Here is an 18,157-nt window from a genome sequence, read left to right as displayed (position 1 = left end):
CACGCGTCCTTCTTAATTTCCTGTAGCCACGATATTTCTTTTCTTTCGTCCGTCGATCGCCGATAACCACCCTCCTCCCCCGTGATCGCAAAAAGCAGCAATATTTCTTCGTGTTTCCACCACCTCGTCCAATTAATTTAAACGCTTCCTTCTGCTTACATCCCCGAGACCAGTGTACCTCCTCTCCTCGCCACGCTTCCTTATGGGAAATTGACTTTTTTTTTCCAATCATTTGTCCGGGAAACATCGAGTCGAAGGAAAAAAGGGAGTTGGAGCGTTTAAAGAGAGTACATTAGCATCGATGGGATTCAAGCTCTACCTCGTAATAATGCTGCTGCATTGAAGAGAAATTAACAAAAATATGGGGTAATGGGATGCTATATTAGTGTGCTGGCAATGTTGCAACGTGTCTGTAATAAAATTTCCAAGGTGTTAAATAGAGAACCCGCAGCTTCTATCCTCTAACTGAAATTTTGAAAGTATCGAACACCTCTTTGCACCATCCTAATCCTTCTGTTCATATTTGAACACCGTTAAAACCACTAACTACGCTGCAGCATTTCATCAGCGATAAATAGTGTAGCATGAAGAATCCATTACCACTTACCGTACTTATCGATCTTCGGTATCCCACAATGGTTCATTGCCGTCCCACACCCATGTTCTTCCTGCTCTTTTCAAACTCCCCCTTACGTATCGTAGCACATCCATCGTGAAGTTTCAAGATCTTCAAACCGAAGGGAAGAAGGAACGAAGAAAAGTGTATGTACATACACGTTCCGTCGACGAGCTTTCCTTTCCTTTCCTTTCCTTCGACCGTGAATCGTTGATTCTTTTTCATTTTTTTATTTCTCTTCTATGGCACATATTGTTTAGCATACAATAATGGCGTTACGCTTCTTCCTACCGTGTTGCGTTCAGGCTGGTTGCGTTCCTTTTCTTATGGCCTCCCATAGGAGGGCCCAGCTGCGGCTGATCGACTCCTGGATAACGTCGCGATGCCGATATTAATCGATATTCTAATCGGTTAATCGATGCCAGAGGCGTCTTCGAACGTAATATCCGCTCATAACGGACCACTTGCGCTTCTTCCTGGCCGACGATAACTATCGAAGCGGCTTAGAACCGTCGACGGCTCTATGGAGAGAGGTTCTATGGAACGTTCATTCTCACCGTGGTATTTGTTTCCTCCTGGAAATTGATTTTACCAGCAGCACCTTTCTTCTGGATCTTCGTTCCCACCTGCTGCTTCTTTCGAAAATTAATCTCCGTATCTTCTGAATATTTATACAATTTCAAAATCTACGTTCTATTTCGTTAGATGTTACGAAAGGTTAGATACTGGCTTGTTTTAAATTCTTCTGGAGGAATTTACTGGACGAAGGTCGACGCAAATGGCAAGGCTACCGACGCTACACGCTCGAGAGGAAACGCTTCGTGTCGAACCAACACGATATTTGAATTTTATTGATGCTTGTTGCCGGTACCCGCGGAATCCGCGGTTCACTGGCTGGAAATCATTTACGCCCTTCTGCCTCTTTCGTCACACCCTTCAGAGATACGATCATGAATTATTCAGACGTTCGCTTCCGTCCTGGCGGATTCGTGTTATTGGCCGCAAAAACAGAAGCTTCTTCCTTTCTGCTTTGGAATTTCTTCGCGGTGTCTGTGTAGTTATTTTCGTGAAACTTTTATTAGCCTAACGATACATGACAATTCATTATATGATCCTCTAAAGTGATCCATTATTTTATGAAAAAAAAAAAGAAGAAGAAATTAGCGTGGCAAGAGAGCAGAAAGTTACAGAAAGCAGCGAGGTAGCCGTCACGGTCAAAGTCAGCGCCGAAACCTTGAAGGCCCGACATCCGGTCGAAGCTCGAAGCGATCGTCGATTCGAGATAACGCGTTCTTTCTTCAGCGGCAGCCGCGTCTAACCGCCCGTTGAAATTCGCCTCGATTGTTCTCGCGTGAACCATTGCCGAAGAAGGGAAGAAGGTCGCCGCTAGGTCGTCGCTGCCAACCGCACCGTGAAACCCCGTGAATTCATGGCGTAATTCGACCGATTATGCAATCCGTTCAGCCGACCTATCGAAGTTTAAGCCTTACCCTTGAACCTTCCGATCTACATACTTCTATTTGAAAATAGAATCAATTTCTTCGTCGCAAAAGGGACGGTGGTAATTTTCACCGTTGAAATTGATAAGGATAAGGAAGGACTAAGATATCGACTATTAAAAGAGGTGGTGAATATCGATAGCGTTAACGAGGATCGACTAGACTCGTAGTCGCCTGTTATCGGTGCTGTCCGCGAGAAAAATTCCGACAAGATCGATGCATCGATGCGGCCAGCCTCGACCGAGGAGCATATAAAATGCACGGGTTATTGTCGCCGGGACCCTTACCGACAGCTGCTCGTTAGTTGTTGCCAGTCGCGGAGGTGAACCAGTCGAACCTACTCCTATACTGGGTGTTTCTTTCATATACGTTCCTTGAAAAGTCTTAACAAATTCGTAGGATGTCGTAGGAATAATTAATCGTAGGGATAATTTGAAACATCAAGGATAATTAAAACTAAGTTAAATGAGGCTTGAAGAAAGTTGTCTAGAAATAAGTGATGCGAAGCAATGAATAACCAGTTCGACTGACAGGAACCAGTTTGAATATCTGAAAACAGGGAAAGTAATGAGAGAAAAGGTGTTTGAAAGGTTGAAAGGTAGGAAAATCGTTGGTAAAGGAACACCCTGTGACCGTTTAACGTCGATGCAGGCAAAGCAAAGGCAAAGTAAAGGGACAGACCACGCCTTGCACCGCCTTGGCAGTGGAGAGTTCGCGTTCAACCTCCTCTTCATCGTCTCACCTCGCCTCGGGCATAACTAATATATCGACGAGTCTACTCTCCTCTCCTCTCCTCTCCTCCTTCTCTCTATCTTTCTCGTTTTCTTTCACCTTTTAGCATCGGCGATACACGATTCACGTGATCCTGACGCGAGCGTACACGCGACTACGCCGAGAAATTCTTCGACCGCTTCAACATTCTAGATTCTAATCTGAATACTTTTTATCTACCTCTGTGTAATTACAGTTCAAAGGTAATTTAACCCGTTCTTCTAAATACCATTTTTCCAATTACACACGTACGGCGACGGGTGTTGTTTCTCGTTAGATTTCAGGGAAGAGGAAGCGGATAAAAATGGACATTCTACGCGTGTCGTCGGCCACGCTGGTCGATTAACTTAATACCCTTGAGATCGTATCGTTCGCGAGCGGGTGTTAGGCGGATGGGAACAACCAGACGAAGGTCTCGTGCACCGTGTCACTGGGTTACTGGAAAATTTTCCAGACCAGCAATCGCGACAGGAGGCTGTACTGCTTAGCGGCATTCCATTCAGGATTGAAACTTTATCGGCGTTAATTGAACCGTGCGCACACGAACGCGTGTAACCTACCCGCTGATGTAATTTCTTGTCCGATGCTTTTCATTTAATCGCCGAGCAACGGTACCGAGCTAAATCATGACCCCGATTTATGTTCGATAAATAACCGAGATACATTTCTCGCGGCTCACCCTGTGTACTGTTTATCGGCTTGAGAATCGATCGAGAAAGGAGATCGATACTATGTTGCCGTGTACACGATGTCTGCTCGATTGACGAAAGGTTTCGCGAGCTTCTCACAGTGTCACTGGGTTACTGGATAATTTTCCAGGCGAGTAACCGCGCCGCGTGAGAGCGAATCCAGCGAGGGAGCTGCATTTACGGCAACGCGATTCGCTCGAACGTGCCTCCGATACCGGCGCGCCAGACTCTCGTAAACTATTTTCCGTGGGCAGAAAAATCGAACGGAACATTAGCAACGCGCTCGGTACGCCAAGATACGAGCCGCGTCACGCGCGGTTAATTGCAAGCGAAACACGTTCGCCTCCTCGAAATCGAGCCGCATCTATAGCTTCTCCCTGATAATTATACTTGTACGATCTTTCAAACGTCTTCAAACACGGGAAAAGATTTGTAATTCGGTAAAGTTAAATGAGATTTCAAGGAATTTCAGAAACTTAGGATGTATCGTTGACTCGTACTACTGAAATGGTACTCCTTTGTTTCGGACGAATGCGCGAGTAGGACAAATCGGCGTCGTCAGCGACTCGAGACTCGGTAAATAAGTAACATTGTGTATTACACGGTCGCGCAGACCGGGTTCCACATCTCACGGAAGACGAACGAACACGCGGATCGTTTTCCCAGGCGTTGCACTCCCGTTATCGTTATCCTCTCTCACGTACGAATGTCGGATCGGTGAACGAGCCGATTCAGCCTCGTGGCTCGCCCATCGACCGTTTTACGTCGTAACGGTGATCGATTTTCCGACCTCGAGAACGATCTATGCTGCGACTTTTAATGACATTTCAAAGTGCAATTTCAAATTATCACCGGTGGTTGTCACGTTCAATTGAAACCGTCGCGCATCTGTCGTATCTAAATTAATAATATTAATTAGCATGAATTTGCTAAACTTCTAAAGATCATTCATCATCCGTTAACAGTATCGGGACAAGTATTTTTCCCGTGGTCGAACAAAGAAACGAGTGTCGATAACGGTGCTATTTCCCTCGTCTCCTCTTCTTCCTCTTTTAACATGCCGTTCTCTTCGTTCCTCGAGAACTTCCTCTTCCATCGCTTCGACACGCCACGCGGGCTCGAGTTTCCACTTTCGATTCGTTCCACTTCGAGCATCGTTTTCCAGCCGCAGGAAAATCGACCGTTTTGCGATTACATTGATCGCCTAAGTATCTTCCTTCCAGCTCGATTTTTTATTCGTCGAAAGGATCGCTGAGGGAAGAGCTTCGAGCCGCGGAGGTAAACGCGGTTAAACGGTCCGCGAGCGAAGCTGTACGTCGGTGGAACGGAAACGAAGGGCCGCAATTATTGCACCCGTTGCTTTTCTCGCTGTAACCGAAGTGACTATGTATCTGTTGCTCGATTAACTGCGACCTTCGCTGCTCTGGCGAACGTAGAAACTCGAATACCGTGTGTACATGGTGTTTCACAATCAATGATGGCGACAAGCACTTACATCGACATTCATGTAAAATAATCAATTGCACACTTTAGATGAAGAAGAATTGATACCGAACAAAACATCAGTATTCTTTTCTTGCCTTGTTCTAATAATCGTGTGCAAATGTTAAAATTAGAATTGCAAGTATAAAGGATCGTTTCGGTAGGAAAGTTCTATATAGAGTAGAATCCTTGAACGGCACCGTTAATTGCACCGATTAGGGAATCACCGTAATAATCGCATCCGCGGTCGAAGTGACCGAGACTCGGTAGAGAAAAGCTCGATCGGCACGAAGGAAGCGGTGTAATTATATTTGCAAATACGCGAGCGTATCGCATGCTCACCAATGCAAATCCTGTGGGTCTCTTCTGGTACTTGCACGATTTGCTTCGCATCGCGGAGAAAATAAACCGTGCGAGGCCATTGATTCAAGAAACGAACTATCAATTACGTGTATCGCTCTCGAATCCGTGTTCCATCCAGAGCAAATAGTAAATCGAATTGTTTGTACGAGTAATCGATGGAAGATTCTTTATTCTTTTTCTTCTTCCTTCATGATTACTCGAGTATTTCTTGTAATTTTTTGTTCGGGATAAAACTGGCCAGGGGTAAGGATAAGAATCTGGTAATTAGAATAAAAGAACGTCTAATTCAATTAGAGGGTCACGTAGTAGTGGCTGCAATTAAGTTTTCTCGGGTGATAATGATAAATCGTGGCCAGGGTGTCTATTGCCTTAGCGCCGATTATAAAGGTCGCCGAGTGAAAGTACGCGGCCAATTAATACCGATCGATAGAGCCGCGCGATCTGCTTCGATAATAATTACTATAACGCGGGGTACGCGCGAAAATTGCTCGCGCGAGTCGCGCAATCGAGGCTGCGCAATCGATACGTGACGATTTTGCTATGCTAACGTTCACCTATTCTAACGTTGCCTCCTCAGATTTACACAGATCCAAATTCGAAATAAAATTAAACTCTTCTAAATGAAAAAATGAAGAATAATTTCTGTAATTTGAAGAATCTTTATCAAACATTACTCTGGATATTTGAAATGAAATAGATTACGTGTCTCGCAGGATATTCGAAACCCGAGGAAAAATTGAGCTCGCAGAACTTCTTCAGCTCGACGACATGACTCGCTTGCTCGCGCGATCTGGGTCGGCCGATTGCAACAATGCGCTTTGTGTGCAGCATGCACCGAAGGAGGAGACGCATGCACCGAGATACCTGGCTGACTGCTCGCCTACGTGCACGTGCCGTGCAGTTGGCTTTCTAGATTTCGTTCCGTGCCATTTGTTGTTACGTTTTCCCCCTTCGACAACCTAGGGATCTGCATTCGAATGTTCCTTTGAAATTTTACATCGTCGTTTAATGTACCGTTATCCCACTCATTCCGCAATGGATTTCCCTTGTCCTTTCATTCGATGCTCTTGTTACTTCGACTTCGCCTTCGAAGGAATCGTGGACATTTTAGATTTCTTACTTTCTTACATTTTAAACTTTCGAATTGTAAATTGAAATTAAATTTCGAATTTTATTATAAATCTAGTCCTTTCGAGCTCGTCGAGTTTCAATCATACCAAACACGATGGTTATTGTTAATCGAAGAAGGAACGAAGGGTTAGTAAAGACGATTTTTTCCCTTGTACATAGTCGATGCTCTCCAGGCTACGCTTTTCCCACGAATTTCATTCCGGATAAACGGCGGCACGCTAGGTTAAGCCGAGATTTAACTAAGATCCACGTATTAGTATGCCCGAGTAGTATAACATGGTGAAGAACGGTACATGAGAGCGCGACAAAGGCCGTGGAGGTAACTTATGGGTATGAACTCTGCAAAAGGACTTCCTGTATGACCTCTGATCGGGAAACAAGGCCGTGGCCACGAGTTGCTTCGTTGCACGAAACGGACGTTTAAGTGCCGACCGTACTCTTTGCTTTATTTTCCATTTGCAAATAATTTTAACTTCACTTAAAGAAAAATTTAAATACCAACTTAATATTCCATCCTCGGCTTATTCATTTTTAATTGAAATTGCTCAACTACCTGAAAATTACCTAAAAGGAACGCGTTAATTGCCTTCTATCTTCCCAAGTCTCCAACGAAGCATCTTAAATTAAACAATAGCGAATTATCCTCGTTTCCCAGGCATCGGTTCGCAACAGAGGGAACGAAAGTCTAATTTAAGGCGGCACGCGCGACAATTCGCGAAAACGACGAGGGGGGAAAAATAAGGGAAGTCGCGAATCGACGAGCGGACAGAGGAGGAGCACTTTGGTCTGGTACTCGCTTCACGCTCGTTTACGCTAGTTCACGCCAGTTTACACAGGTAATATTATGTTAAGACCCATCTTTACGAGGACCAACGGCGCAAAGTATCCACGGTTTCAGCGTTATTGGTGAAGAGAGGAAGATGTAGGGGGACAGTGTTAGTAGAGAAAAGGAAGAGGAAACGTGAAAGCTTATGGACTCGCGCAGAGAGCAAAGCGAATCCCAAAGCGAAGTTGTTTCCTTCGGGACGATCGTGGCAAAGATATGACGTCCGACTGGCTGCCAGGCTTGAAGGGCTTCGCAAACGATCGGTCGTTGAACCGCGAAACGTTCCTGAAGCGTTGCTAGCCGCGAACAAATGCCATTTGCTAAGGACAATGCTAGGAAAATGAACAATTTCAGAAAAAAAAAAAGAAAAGATAGAAAAGATGGTATTTTATTTCTTTTATTTACTCGAGGAGACAATTCAATTTTCTGAAAAAGCACCATAATTTCCCTTCTGTCGTTAACAATAGTATTACGCAACAGGGATCTTCTTATTGTACGATGAAGACGTTAGAAGGAAACAATTAAGATACAATGAAAGTAGAGAGAGTCAGCCTTTTCGATAAGGGCACGAATCGTCGCGAGTCCTACGCCAAGTATCGCGGGGGTAAAAATGGCGGATAGAAGGAAAAATGGCAGAGGCGACGAGGAGGAACAAAGCGACCCACGCTGTTGCGGGTATCATCGTAGTCATATTCATACGCGAACGTAAGGGCATTTCAACGCGGGGACAATAGCGATGAGAGCGTTATTTTTACGGCAGTCGCGATTGCGACGCGGTGACTTTTGCGGCCACGCGACCATCTTTAACTGCCAATAAAGGACTCGCCCCGTGAAAGTGGCTCGTGACAGCCGTTGAAACGGAAACAGACAACTAAAACGATTCCCTCGTTTCCGACGAATACGTTCGCGGATCGCTGACTTTCCTTTCTGCGACCGTCGCGTCGTTCCCTTCCGGAAGTTCATTTGAAGTATGCTTCAATGATTACGCCGTTCGAAGGCGTAATTAAAAATTGCTCTAAATTTAGAATATTTTTCTTTTCTGTTAAAAATGGAACAGAGGTAATTTTTTAATGGAATAAGTTCGAATGTAACGAGGAGGCTTCGGTTCAGCATCGGTGGAAGCTTCGTTGGCTGACTGTCGGCAATGATAAACGGTGGCAGGTATAACAATGGGTTCATTACCGAAAGTTTGGCCCGGCTTGGGCCCCCTTGGCGAATCCTGGCCCGGCAAAGGGGTCCGGGTCGTCGACCTCTGCACACGGATGCTTGCCTCGCCGCAGCAACCTCTCACGAAAAGTACACGTGCACCGAGCAAAGAATACTCTTCAAATTCAAATTTCAAGAAAAATTTTAAATAATCCAAGAAAGCATAAAAATATCAACACTCGTGAACAGCAGTGTGTATATAATTGTTTTAAATTCAAATAAATCTTCGCTACTTCGATAAATAATGAATTGAATTAGGTGTCTTAGCTCGAGAACTGTAATTTATCATTATTTCACTTGTCTCGTATTTTAATTACATCCTGACCCAGTCGATAGTAATTAATGCAAACCGTACACCCTCTTATGCATACCACCGCAGCATGGTTGGACGTGCGCAAGGGGTATCTGTTCATGGCGCAAAGAAATGAGTAAATTATTATTGTGAATGGACACGGTCTCTATGGTAGTTGGCAATTTAGCAGCTTGCTCGAACAAAGGGCTGACTTTTCGTCGTGGCGAGACGGGAACGACGCGAGTCTGCCGGCAATACCGTCTCGGAAAAATAAATGCACGCACGCCCATTGTGCGAGTACGCACGGCAGAACACCGCCAGAAGGGTTTTTGTTCGAACGTATGGTTGGAACATGTGCGCCGGCTCGTGTCGTGTCATTCACACGAACACCACGACCTTCTTGCCGACTGAAAGAACCGGCTAAGAAGCTACGAAATGATAGCCCCTTTTCACTCTCGACGAAAACGCGTTCTCCTTTTGTCGCAAACGAATAGCTCTGCCTCTTGAAAAAAGCTAAGAAAAATGTAGAAAAACCATCTTTCCTCTTAGCAACACCGAACGTCGGTGCAACAATATTCCAATGCATTATCTGGATCTTCTTTCAATCGAAGAAACAACGTTGTCGATCGCGCGGACCAGGGAGAAAATTAATGATCCCTTCGCGATTATTAATAGCCAGGCGAAATTCATGGCCACGAATTTCGCACGATTATCTTCGGAATGAAATAGCTCGTCATGGTCCGCGAGTAATTGCCACGTACCGTCGAGTGATAAATAATTTGCAAATACGCGAAACGACAACATTGTAAAGAAGAGGCGTGTCTGGCAGCGTCGATAATCAGCTTAAGATTTATGGATTCGTTCAATTACCCATAGACGTCCTTGAGTCCCTTGTCCTTTGTCCTGTTCCTTTTTTTTCCCCCGTGACAAGACTAGTTTATGAAAGGATCGATCAGGCTCGTTTTTTCAACCGATACGATTCGTTTTCCTATTTTCTAAAAGGGATAAAATCGACATCGATGATTCACGAAGTTACCGTGTGTAACTTGTTTATGTTTCTCTTACGAATTACAACAATTCAGAGACGTATCCCGCAGCAAGAGTATTGTTTGCCGGGTAAAGGAAGGCTAGTATCGATATCAGAGAAGGGCTGCCTGCCAGGCTGCGTTCTGCATCGGCAATTTGCATGACCGATGATCGAGCACTAGCGTGCAACCAGTGACTAGGTGCATCGTCATTACGCATTGGCCAGATACGATCAAACTATCGGTAATGATAGTCGCGCGACCCGGCGCACGTACGCGAACGCCAGGGTCGCGTTTATTAAATTACGTCAAATTATTGGTACGCTCCGAGGGTCGATTATCGGTGCTGCACTTGGCAGCAGGGTTCGATCCTTCCTTCCAACGTGGTCCACGCGATCCTTTCGTCCTTTTCATGAATTGCCACGTGATTTCGTTGATTCGAAAAAAGATAAGAATACAGTAGAGATCGATCGTTATTTATCTCCATGCTAATTGATCGATTGATTTCATTTCAGATTCGAACCGACGAAGGGCAGAAGAAGGCGAAGAGCGGTCCGGATGGGGCGTCATGGATCTCCGATGTCTTCGATTAATCAAAAACCCCTAGCCAGAGCTCAAGCAACGACAGACGGATCTACGATCCGTCGACGAACCCACCATTTGTCCCTGAAACTAGATTCATCGCCATTTCGAACCTCTGATACCACGAATACGCACCGAGTAGAAGAAAGGAATCACGATCGCGATGCTTCATCAATATTTCGAAGCAAAAGGAACTGGGAATCCTTGAAGATAACTTTTGCAAAAGAAAAGCTCGACTATCTTTTTCTGTTTACATTTTCATAATAAAGTTAATGCATCTTTAAATTCCAGTCGAAAAGGACTCCGCGGCAATGGTGCAAATCTTCGACAGCTATTTTTTTTTTAAATTGGAATTTGAAGAAACAAGATTGATAGTTTAATTTAATGTAAAATTGCAGCGAGTTCTTTTGATTAAAATCCAAGGACAATTTAGTCGTCCTACCAAAGTTTGAGCGATCTTCTTGAACGACATCGAGTTTGAGTTTCCCAGATTGAGTTGGAATGAATAATTCGACGATAAGGAAAAATCGTTCTCATATGAAAGAGGAACGAACGAGGGAAAGTGGAATGGTCTAATAAAAACGTCTATGAAAATGTATGATTTTATTGGATCACGAGACTGTTATTCAGGAGGAGAATGACCAGGTAATAATTTTGATAGCGCTTCTCGTGAAGCAGAAATTGCGGAATCGTTAGGCACACGATTGATTGGCAAAGAGAAAGAGGGATTCACGCTGAAACGCGCTGTTAGTTAATCTAATAGGAAGCGTAGTTAAGGATTTACGAATGCCATAATAATGACCAACTTCTTGTGGTTGTACTTAAGTCATACCTTTTACACTTTACTGTTTACTTTTTAAGACTAATTAAGTTACTGTTAAGTTACATAAATATTCCATTATCGGACCGTCTTCTATCGACATAAATGCTAAGGTCTTTGTTTTATCATTCATTTTTTTTTTTTTTTTTATTTCCTTGTGCATGTCTGTGTGTTTTTACTACGACAATTCTGGTACTGGGAGATTCCTTTGGGTTATCATTAGACAGAAGTTTGATCAATCTTTTTCTCACAGCTCGTATCCAAAGTTCGATTACACCTGTGATGTTCTCTGCTTTGAACTGATAAAACCTCAAACGAAAGAATGGGACCAAAATGATCCGCACAGTGCCCTTTTGCGAAATGCAAACGATCAAATTGTTTGTTTTTACATTAACTTTGTTCTGTCTTGAATGCTTCAAAGGACGTCGACGAAAGCCTACGACAGCCAAGATCGCGTACAGGAGCTGTTTAATAAACTCCTGAAATCAGGTGTCGAGACCGCCTGTCGGTTAATGGTCCTGGCCAGCTCACGCGCCTTGGACCTTGGTCTCACTTTTGTGATTATTATTTAAGTAGATTCTAAGGATACGATAGTATAGGCTAGACTTTTTACAATGTTTCTCTTTCCATACAAGAGAATTCGATACTTAAATTTGACTCGTTCCCTTATCGGAATGGCTACATCATAGCTGCAAACGTATTTTAATAGACCGTTTTAAATGAAACTCAAACAAGAGAGATGATACATTTATAATATGAAAATCCCGCTAAGAATATGATGTAGACGAAACAGAAGCGGATTGTAAATCCTGTGTCAAACACCGGTCATCGATTTTCCCTGATATAGTTTTTACGTATTTCTGTAACATATAAGTTTCCCTAGTTGTAACAGTAAAGAAGGTGTAGATTTTTTTGATTCTCATGATATACATATACATTCTATTTTGCGCAATGAATCTGAGCAAGAAGGCACTCGGTCCCCTTTACGGCGGAACTCTGTGCGCTATAATCGTTCGTGACCCAAGGAACGAGTATCCCGTATGTCGACGTTCGCCGAGATTTTGCCAGGAGAACAGTTTGCAATGCTGCCAGTGTTTACCGTGTTAAATTCCTTATACCCCGTCCCGCTCCACCCACAAACGCATATACGTAATTTTACACGCTTTATTACCGCGCCTTAGTCCTACCCATCCTTTTCCACCCTTTTTCCATTAAGTCTAGTTCGTTACAGGGCATTGGATATAGTATCGTTGTCCACGTTATTAGGTTGCATTACGTAGGACACGGCATTTTTATGGTTGGTGTTTTCATGGCGAAATACTCGATGCGTAAGGGTCGAGGACCGTTGTACCTTCGAATGCACGCGTTCGAATGATTACGTTTAAGGATCGTAAGGACAGACATCCACTTTGTGATTCCGTAACCAGTTGTTTAATGTGTGTTTTTTTTTTTTTGTACTTTCCTTAATGCTTATCTAGGATAGCTTGTGTACCCTAAAGAGTGTTTCAATAAAATTGACAATGAAATCAATACCTATCCCTATTTGGAGTGACATCACGCGCTCTTCGTTTGAAAATTCAATTCGAAGATCGAGTATCGAAGTTGCCGTTCGATAGTAGTATCGAACGCGCCATCCTGCGGTCGCGACTTCTAAGGAACTAAGTAGTCAAAATGGCCGCCGTGCCGCGATACGAAATCTCTTTGCCGCTTCAATCATCATTTTTACTGAGAATATTAAGTGAATATTGTCGGTCTTGTAAAAATTGAAGTGTTTAAAGACTCGTCGATAATTAGTTCAATGAAGTTTACTCGTTTTCTTTTGATTCGTGAGTTAATTCCGAAATTGTCAGTGCTTGTGTAGTCGACGATCGGTGTTACCGATTCCTTTTAGCGCGTATGACGATAATAAACTTCGCGAATATGGCAATACGTTACAAATCGGTAGTATTGTGCCGCGGTTTGTCGGAAAAGAATGACTCGCAAGAAGCTTACGTAAAAACGTTAAAAACCGCAGGTTATGTGTGCGATTGTCTACCTACTCTGTGCTTCGAATTCATTAATGGATTCGAACTACAAGCATGTCTTCTGTCACCTCTCTCGTATCATGGTAGTGATACTCCACCTGACTTTTTCTCATTCTCTTTAAATCTGTATTATCTTTATTTAATGTTATATTTATAGGAATGATACTGACAAGTCGACGCGCCGCGGAAGCAATCGGCCTTGTCTCCAAAGATGACAACGTCCTACACCCTTGGAAATCGTTACCAGTATACTGTGTAGGGACAGCAACTGAGTCATTTGCCAAAAGTCACTTAGGTTCAGAGAACTGCTTTGGTAGTCAGACTGGTAATTCCAAAGAATTAGCAGAATTGTTAGTTGCATCTATTGCAAAAAAGTCGAAGCCCTTGTTGTACCCTTGTAGTGAAATTGGAAGAGAAACAATTGAAAAAACTCTTAATGAAAATGACATAAGTGTCCATAAAATAATTGCATATAGAACTTTGCCTAGTAAAACTTTGGAACAGGATTTGTTAAAGTTTCTTGACAATAGTCCCAAGATATTTGTTTTCTTTAGTCCTTCTACTGTAGAACACATAATAGCTTCATTGAGAAAGATATCTTACAATATGTGTAACATAAAAGCAGTTGCTATTGGACCAGTGACTAGGCAAGCATTATTTGATGCTGAGATAGAAGTTTATGCGACTGCAAGTAAACCTGACCCTGCATCTTTATTGGAAGCTATTAGTAATGCTGAGAAAATTCAAGTCAAGGAATGATGCATACTGCTTTGTTGCTATTTTCTGTAAGTATGTAAATGTTAATCTGTTCAAGTTGTAGTTAGACTGTTAATATAGCAACAAAGAGTATTTATTTTTGCTACTGCAGAATTAAAATGTGATAATTGATTTTTATCTTTGAGCTCTTATGGATTAAGATATTTCTTTGTCAATATTTAAGTTGTTTTAAGTTTATTAGATATGAACTGTAAATTAATTAATTTATGGGTTTATAATTTGAATAAATTTTATTTTTGTTACAACAATAAATACATCTTATTTTGCTAAACTTATTAATTACAAAAATAAGGTTGCCATGTATATACAGTACAATATCTTTTAGTTGTTATACAACATTAACATTATTGTATGTTTTAAAGTATAACAATGTATTGTTTTGAACACTGATATAATCAGAAAGATTATTTCCCTGTCTAGTAAAGGGAATTATAAAATACGTTTTCAGCATATAATAAGCAGGACTATAATAAAATACTAACACTTAGAAATAATATACCTTTAAATGAATCATACAGAGTGGAAAAAGAATTTCCAAAATTGTGCATGTCAGTCTTTGCCATTAATCTCTATAGGATTTCCTATTTCTTTTAACGATAACATATGTCTGTGTGAATGATTGCTAGAAAATACTGTTCCATGAAAACACTTATAATACTTAGAATGACTGTTGTTTGTACAATTTGCTCTGACCGAATGTATATGTTAGCAAAAATCTAGTATCTATTTCGATTAACAACATTACCGAGAAGGCACGAAATATCAGCTCCAACAATCGTGGATTGATTAGCATAATAGGGTTGAGGCGGGTTTCCTCCGTTATTGTATTTCATTTGAACAGCAGTCTCGTAGTCGGGCGCAGGTCTATAGGATGGAAGTAAAGCACGTAAGTTGTTTATGTCTGTTGATGACACGGATACGACGGGATATGGCGATGTCGACAGATCATTATAACTTGTCCATCTTGTGTGACCCTCCATGTTCCTATTATCCAAATTTACGGACACCGCGTGATCCCCTGAGTCATTAGTATCGCTGTCCTAGAATACGATATATCGTTTCTGTTTAAACGGGCCGACAATATTTTACATCTCGCGAAAGCAATAGTACTTACAAAATACCCGTTTGTTGATCTTTCTAATGGACGAGATTCTTGATGTTGCATATAAAACGTGTGTTGCGCTATGCATAAACGCCAGACATATTTCGCATTACGCGATTCGTTGAATATGAATTGTTTTGGCTCTTCGCCTTCGGCTTGACATTCTATTCTAAAGGTCTTTTTATGATTAATAACGTTGCTTATATCTTTCCATCTGAAGTAAAAATATTTTCTTAGCTCATCTAGTCATTTTTATCAATATTCAAAGAGGGCAGTTACCTGTAGAATTGTGTCGATTGTGTGTTAGGATAAATAACCATGATCCCATTGATAGAAATCCCAAGTATCACCTCGTTATTGCCATTATCCTGCAATCCAATAGACTTAAGTCTTCATTTCTAAAACATTAAGAACACATTAAACTTGAAAATAGTGTTAATACCTTAGTGGAAAATGTTTCATTCCCATATCCCTCCAACTGCATAACAATGGAAATGTATAATTCCTCTGATGCAGCTTGAGTAACACCCATAAGATTCTTATATTGGCATACAGCAGTATGCAAAAGAGAATCTAGACCTCCAGGGTCTGCCTGAATTACATCCTGAAAGGAGTGAAATAAAAAATAAATTGAACAAATCCAACTAAGGGTGTTTTTTGTCTATTACCTTGGGAAATAATGTGCATTGCTGTAAGCATTCCATTGTATGTCTCTCTGCATCATAATTACCAAATTCTGCCTGCATTGAATAGCTTGCTAAGAGAGTAGCTTGTCTGGAATTACATTGAAATCTACCTTCCAACACATCACTTTTCAATTGAAGATAATAATGATACCTGAAGACACAATGTACAAGGAATGAATAACAATAAAGAGATACTGAAACATCCAAAATATAATTGTATACCTTGTCATTTCATCCTGGATCAGCTGTACATCTGTGACATAGTACATCACCCTTAAATATAGACTGAAACTTTTGGCCTCCTTTTCCAATTGTTTCTTTAATGGCTTGTCCATGTCCACCCATCTTGGAGAGAGGGAATCATGGCGTGAGATATAACGCAGACCAAAAAACTCTGGCTGTCCTAAGCCCAAACGTTGAGTCACATTGTCCAAACATTCTTGACCAAGACTGTCAATGCTCAATGTACATTCTATGGAAGTGGTGTCCAATAATTCAATGCAGATCACATACTGATTTTTTGAAACCACGTTATATTGTCGACTTTTCTTCAAATGGAACTTAAACGGCATTTTAATAAAGTGTTTAACTGAAAAAAAGAAATAAATAACTCAAACGTGGAACCGCGTAAAATTAATGCGTCTGAGTTCTCATATCCTCATTAAGTTGTTTCCGAAAAATGGGACAACTATATAGACTACAATAATTCAAGAATAAAAGAAAAATAAAGCGTTGGGATAACAGAAGAATGATGTGCTGCTACTACGACTGGACAAGGAAAGTAAATACCTCATCACTATGAAAGAGCACCGAAATGTTTCACGATACTTTTACTTTTAATTGAAATTTATGTACATCTACCTACTGTACACATTCCACTCTGTCAAGCATGAGAAATGTATAATTTTTCATGACTAATAAATTGAAAGCATTTCTAACCTCGTTGTTCACGTCATTAATGCTAGTTACAAAATTGCAGTATACAGTTCTTATACCGTGTGTCCTTGATGGAAAACTTAAAACGATGAATATTTACTTCAAACAAAATGAATTTAAATTACCGCTAAAAGTGTATAAATAACAGATCAAGTGCATAAAATGTCATAGACAAGCATATTGTTTGTAAATAAAATTAACTGCATAGAATAATGTAATAGTTTTTGAATGATTCCTAATCAGACGTACTATATATTCATCGATATCAATGAAATTACGTTTCAATCACTGAAACTCGTTTGTATTGTCAAGTAATTAGGAAGAATAATGAATAGTCCTGAGGAAAATTAGATCTAGTTACCAAAGAAATTCCCTAAAATCGTTTTTACCGACAGACCCTAGAAAAATCCTCAGAAACGATTTCTCACCTTATTACTTACGTTCTTGCTGAACCTTTGACTATTAGTCAAAGTGCTAAACAGATTGCAAAGAAATTTGAGGGACGTGTTCAGGAGGCCCTAAAGAATGGCTGTCTGGTCTTTATATTACCCAAATCGTAAAAAAATGATAAAATATTGAAATTGGTGTCTGTCCACGGTCAAGAAAATGGCGGATCCGACTATCCTGCACTAATTTATTTGTAATATAAACATTTTTGCGAATCGTATGTCCAAATAGAGACCAGAGCGCCATTCTTTGGGTCGAATAGAGCAAAACGAGCACCTAAGGGATGATGTACAAGCCTCCAAGTAGAAGAAATTTGAGAAATTTCCCATTTATGCTGCTTTTATGATAATAATTTATTAAATACCATTAATATCTTATGTATTTTTCTATCTTTTTTCTTATATTTCGGTGCTTTAAAGTGGAAAAACTAATCTTGACTTTATTTCAATATGGCGTTGATAATTTTCAACTAACCTTTTTGTTCTTTTGATGTTACAGTTTCAAAGCAATTCGAAGTTTCTACCAATGTCTGTGATTGGTCATTCCATTATGGCGTCCTCCTATTTAGACCAATCAGATTCATCGTTGCAAGATGTGTTGCACGGAGTGTGGTGGAGTGCAACAGTCCTCTTCGAAGCTTCGTCCGTTTGGTACGTGTCTGCAACAGGTAAGATTTAATCATCTTCAAATATTAAATTAAATTGCCGACCGGGTATTAAAAGTACAAAAAACAGAAAGAAATATTAAAGGGAAGTCTGAATTCTTGATCTTTGACATTAATCCGGCATTTTCTTCAAAAATACGTGAGTTGAAAATTTTTGCTCTCGCCGCGAATGCACAATAAGAACAGCAGAATCTGAATTATTTTCTCTTTTATATCGTT

At 41.1% G+C, this 18,157-nt stretch overlaps 3 protein-coding genes across 7 annotated transcripts in view; 2 read left to right on the top strand and 1 right to left on the bottom strand.

Annotated features, from left to right (window-relative positions):
- LOC114877289 overlaps positions 1–12,832 on the top strand; it is a 103,152-nt gene extending 90,320 nt beyond the window's left edge. For both annotated transcript variants that reach the window (XM_029189671.2, XM_029189670.2), the window contains exon 6: positions 10,416–12,832. The gene's annotated coding sequence lies outside the window, so the exon portion shown is untranslated. The remainder of the gene's footprint in view (positions 1–10,415) is intronic.
- Positions 12,833–12,981: 149 nt separating this feature from the next.
- On the top strand, positions 12,982–14,355 carry LOC114877292 (uroporphyrinogen-III synthase). Its single transcript, XM_029189677.1, has 2 exons — positions 12,982–13,409; positions 13,484–14,355. The coding sequence occupies exons 1-2, from the start codon at positions 13,199–13,201 to the stop codon at positions 14,083–14,085; spliced, it is 813 nt and encodes a 270-aa protein (XP_029045510.1). The 5' UTR covers positions 12,982–13,198; the 3' UTR covers positions 14,086–14,355.
- Positions 14,315–17,153, bottom strand: LOC114877291 (tyrosine-protein phosphatase non-receptor type 14). 4 transcript variants are annotated; one of them, XM_029189673.2, is made up of 7 exons: positions 16,753–17,153; positions 16,114–16,480; positions 15,874–16,042; positions 15,648–15,809; positions 15,485–15,573; positions 15,218–15,419; positions 14,315–15,143 (listed from the first exon to the last, which is right to left on the bottom strand). In XM_029189673.2, exons 1-7 carry the CDS (start codon positions 16,763–16,765, stop codon positions 14,820–14,822), a joined length of 1,326 nt encoding a protein of 441 aa, XP_029045506.1. In that variant the 5' UTR covers positions 16,766–17,153; the 3' UTR covers positions 14,315–14,819. The 4 variants fall into 4 exon arrangements, with proteins under 4 accessions (XP_029045506.1, XP_029045507.1, XP_029045508.1 ...); XM_029189674.2 differs by having other exon boundaries at positions 16,681–17,152; XM_029189675.2 differs by having other exon boundaries at positions 16,757–17,152.
- Positions 17,154–18,157: the final 1,004 nt, after the last annotated feature.

The sequence above is a fragment of the Osmia bicornis genome, chromosome 15, assembly GCF_907164935.1.
Source record: "Osmia bicornis bicornis chromosome 15, iOsmBic2.1, whole genome shotgun sequence".
Classification (NCBI taxonomy): domain Eukaryota; kingdom Metazoa; phylum Arthropoda; class Insecta; order Hymenoptera; family Megachilidae; genus Osmia; species Osmia bicornis.
Note: the sequence above shows the minus strand (reverse complement) of the source record. Positions and strands in the feature narration are given on the sequence as shown.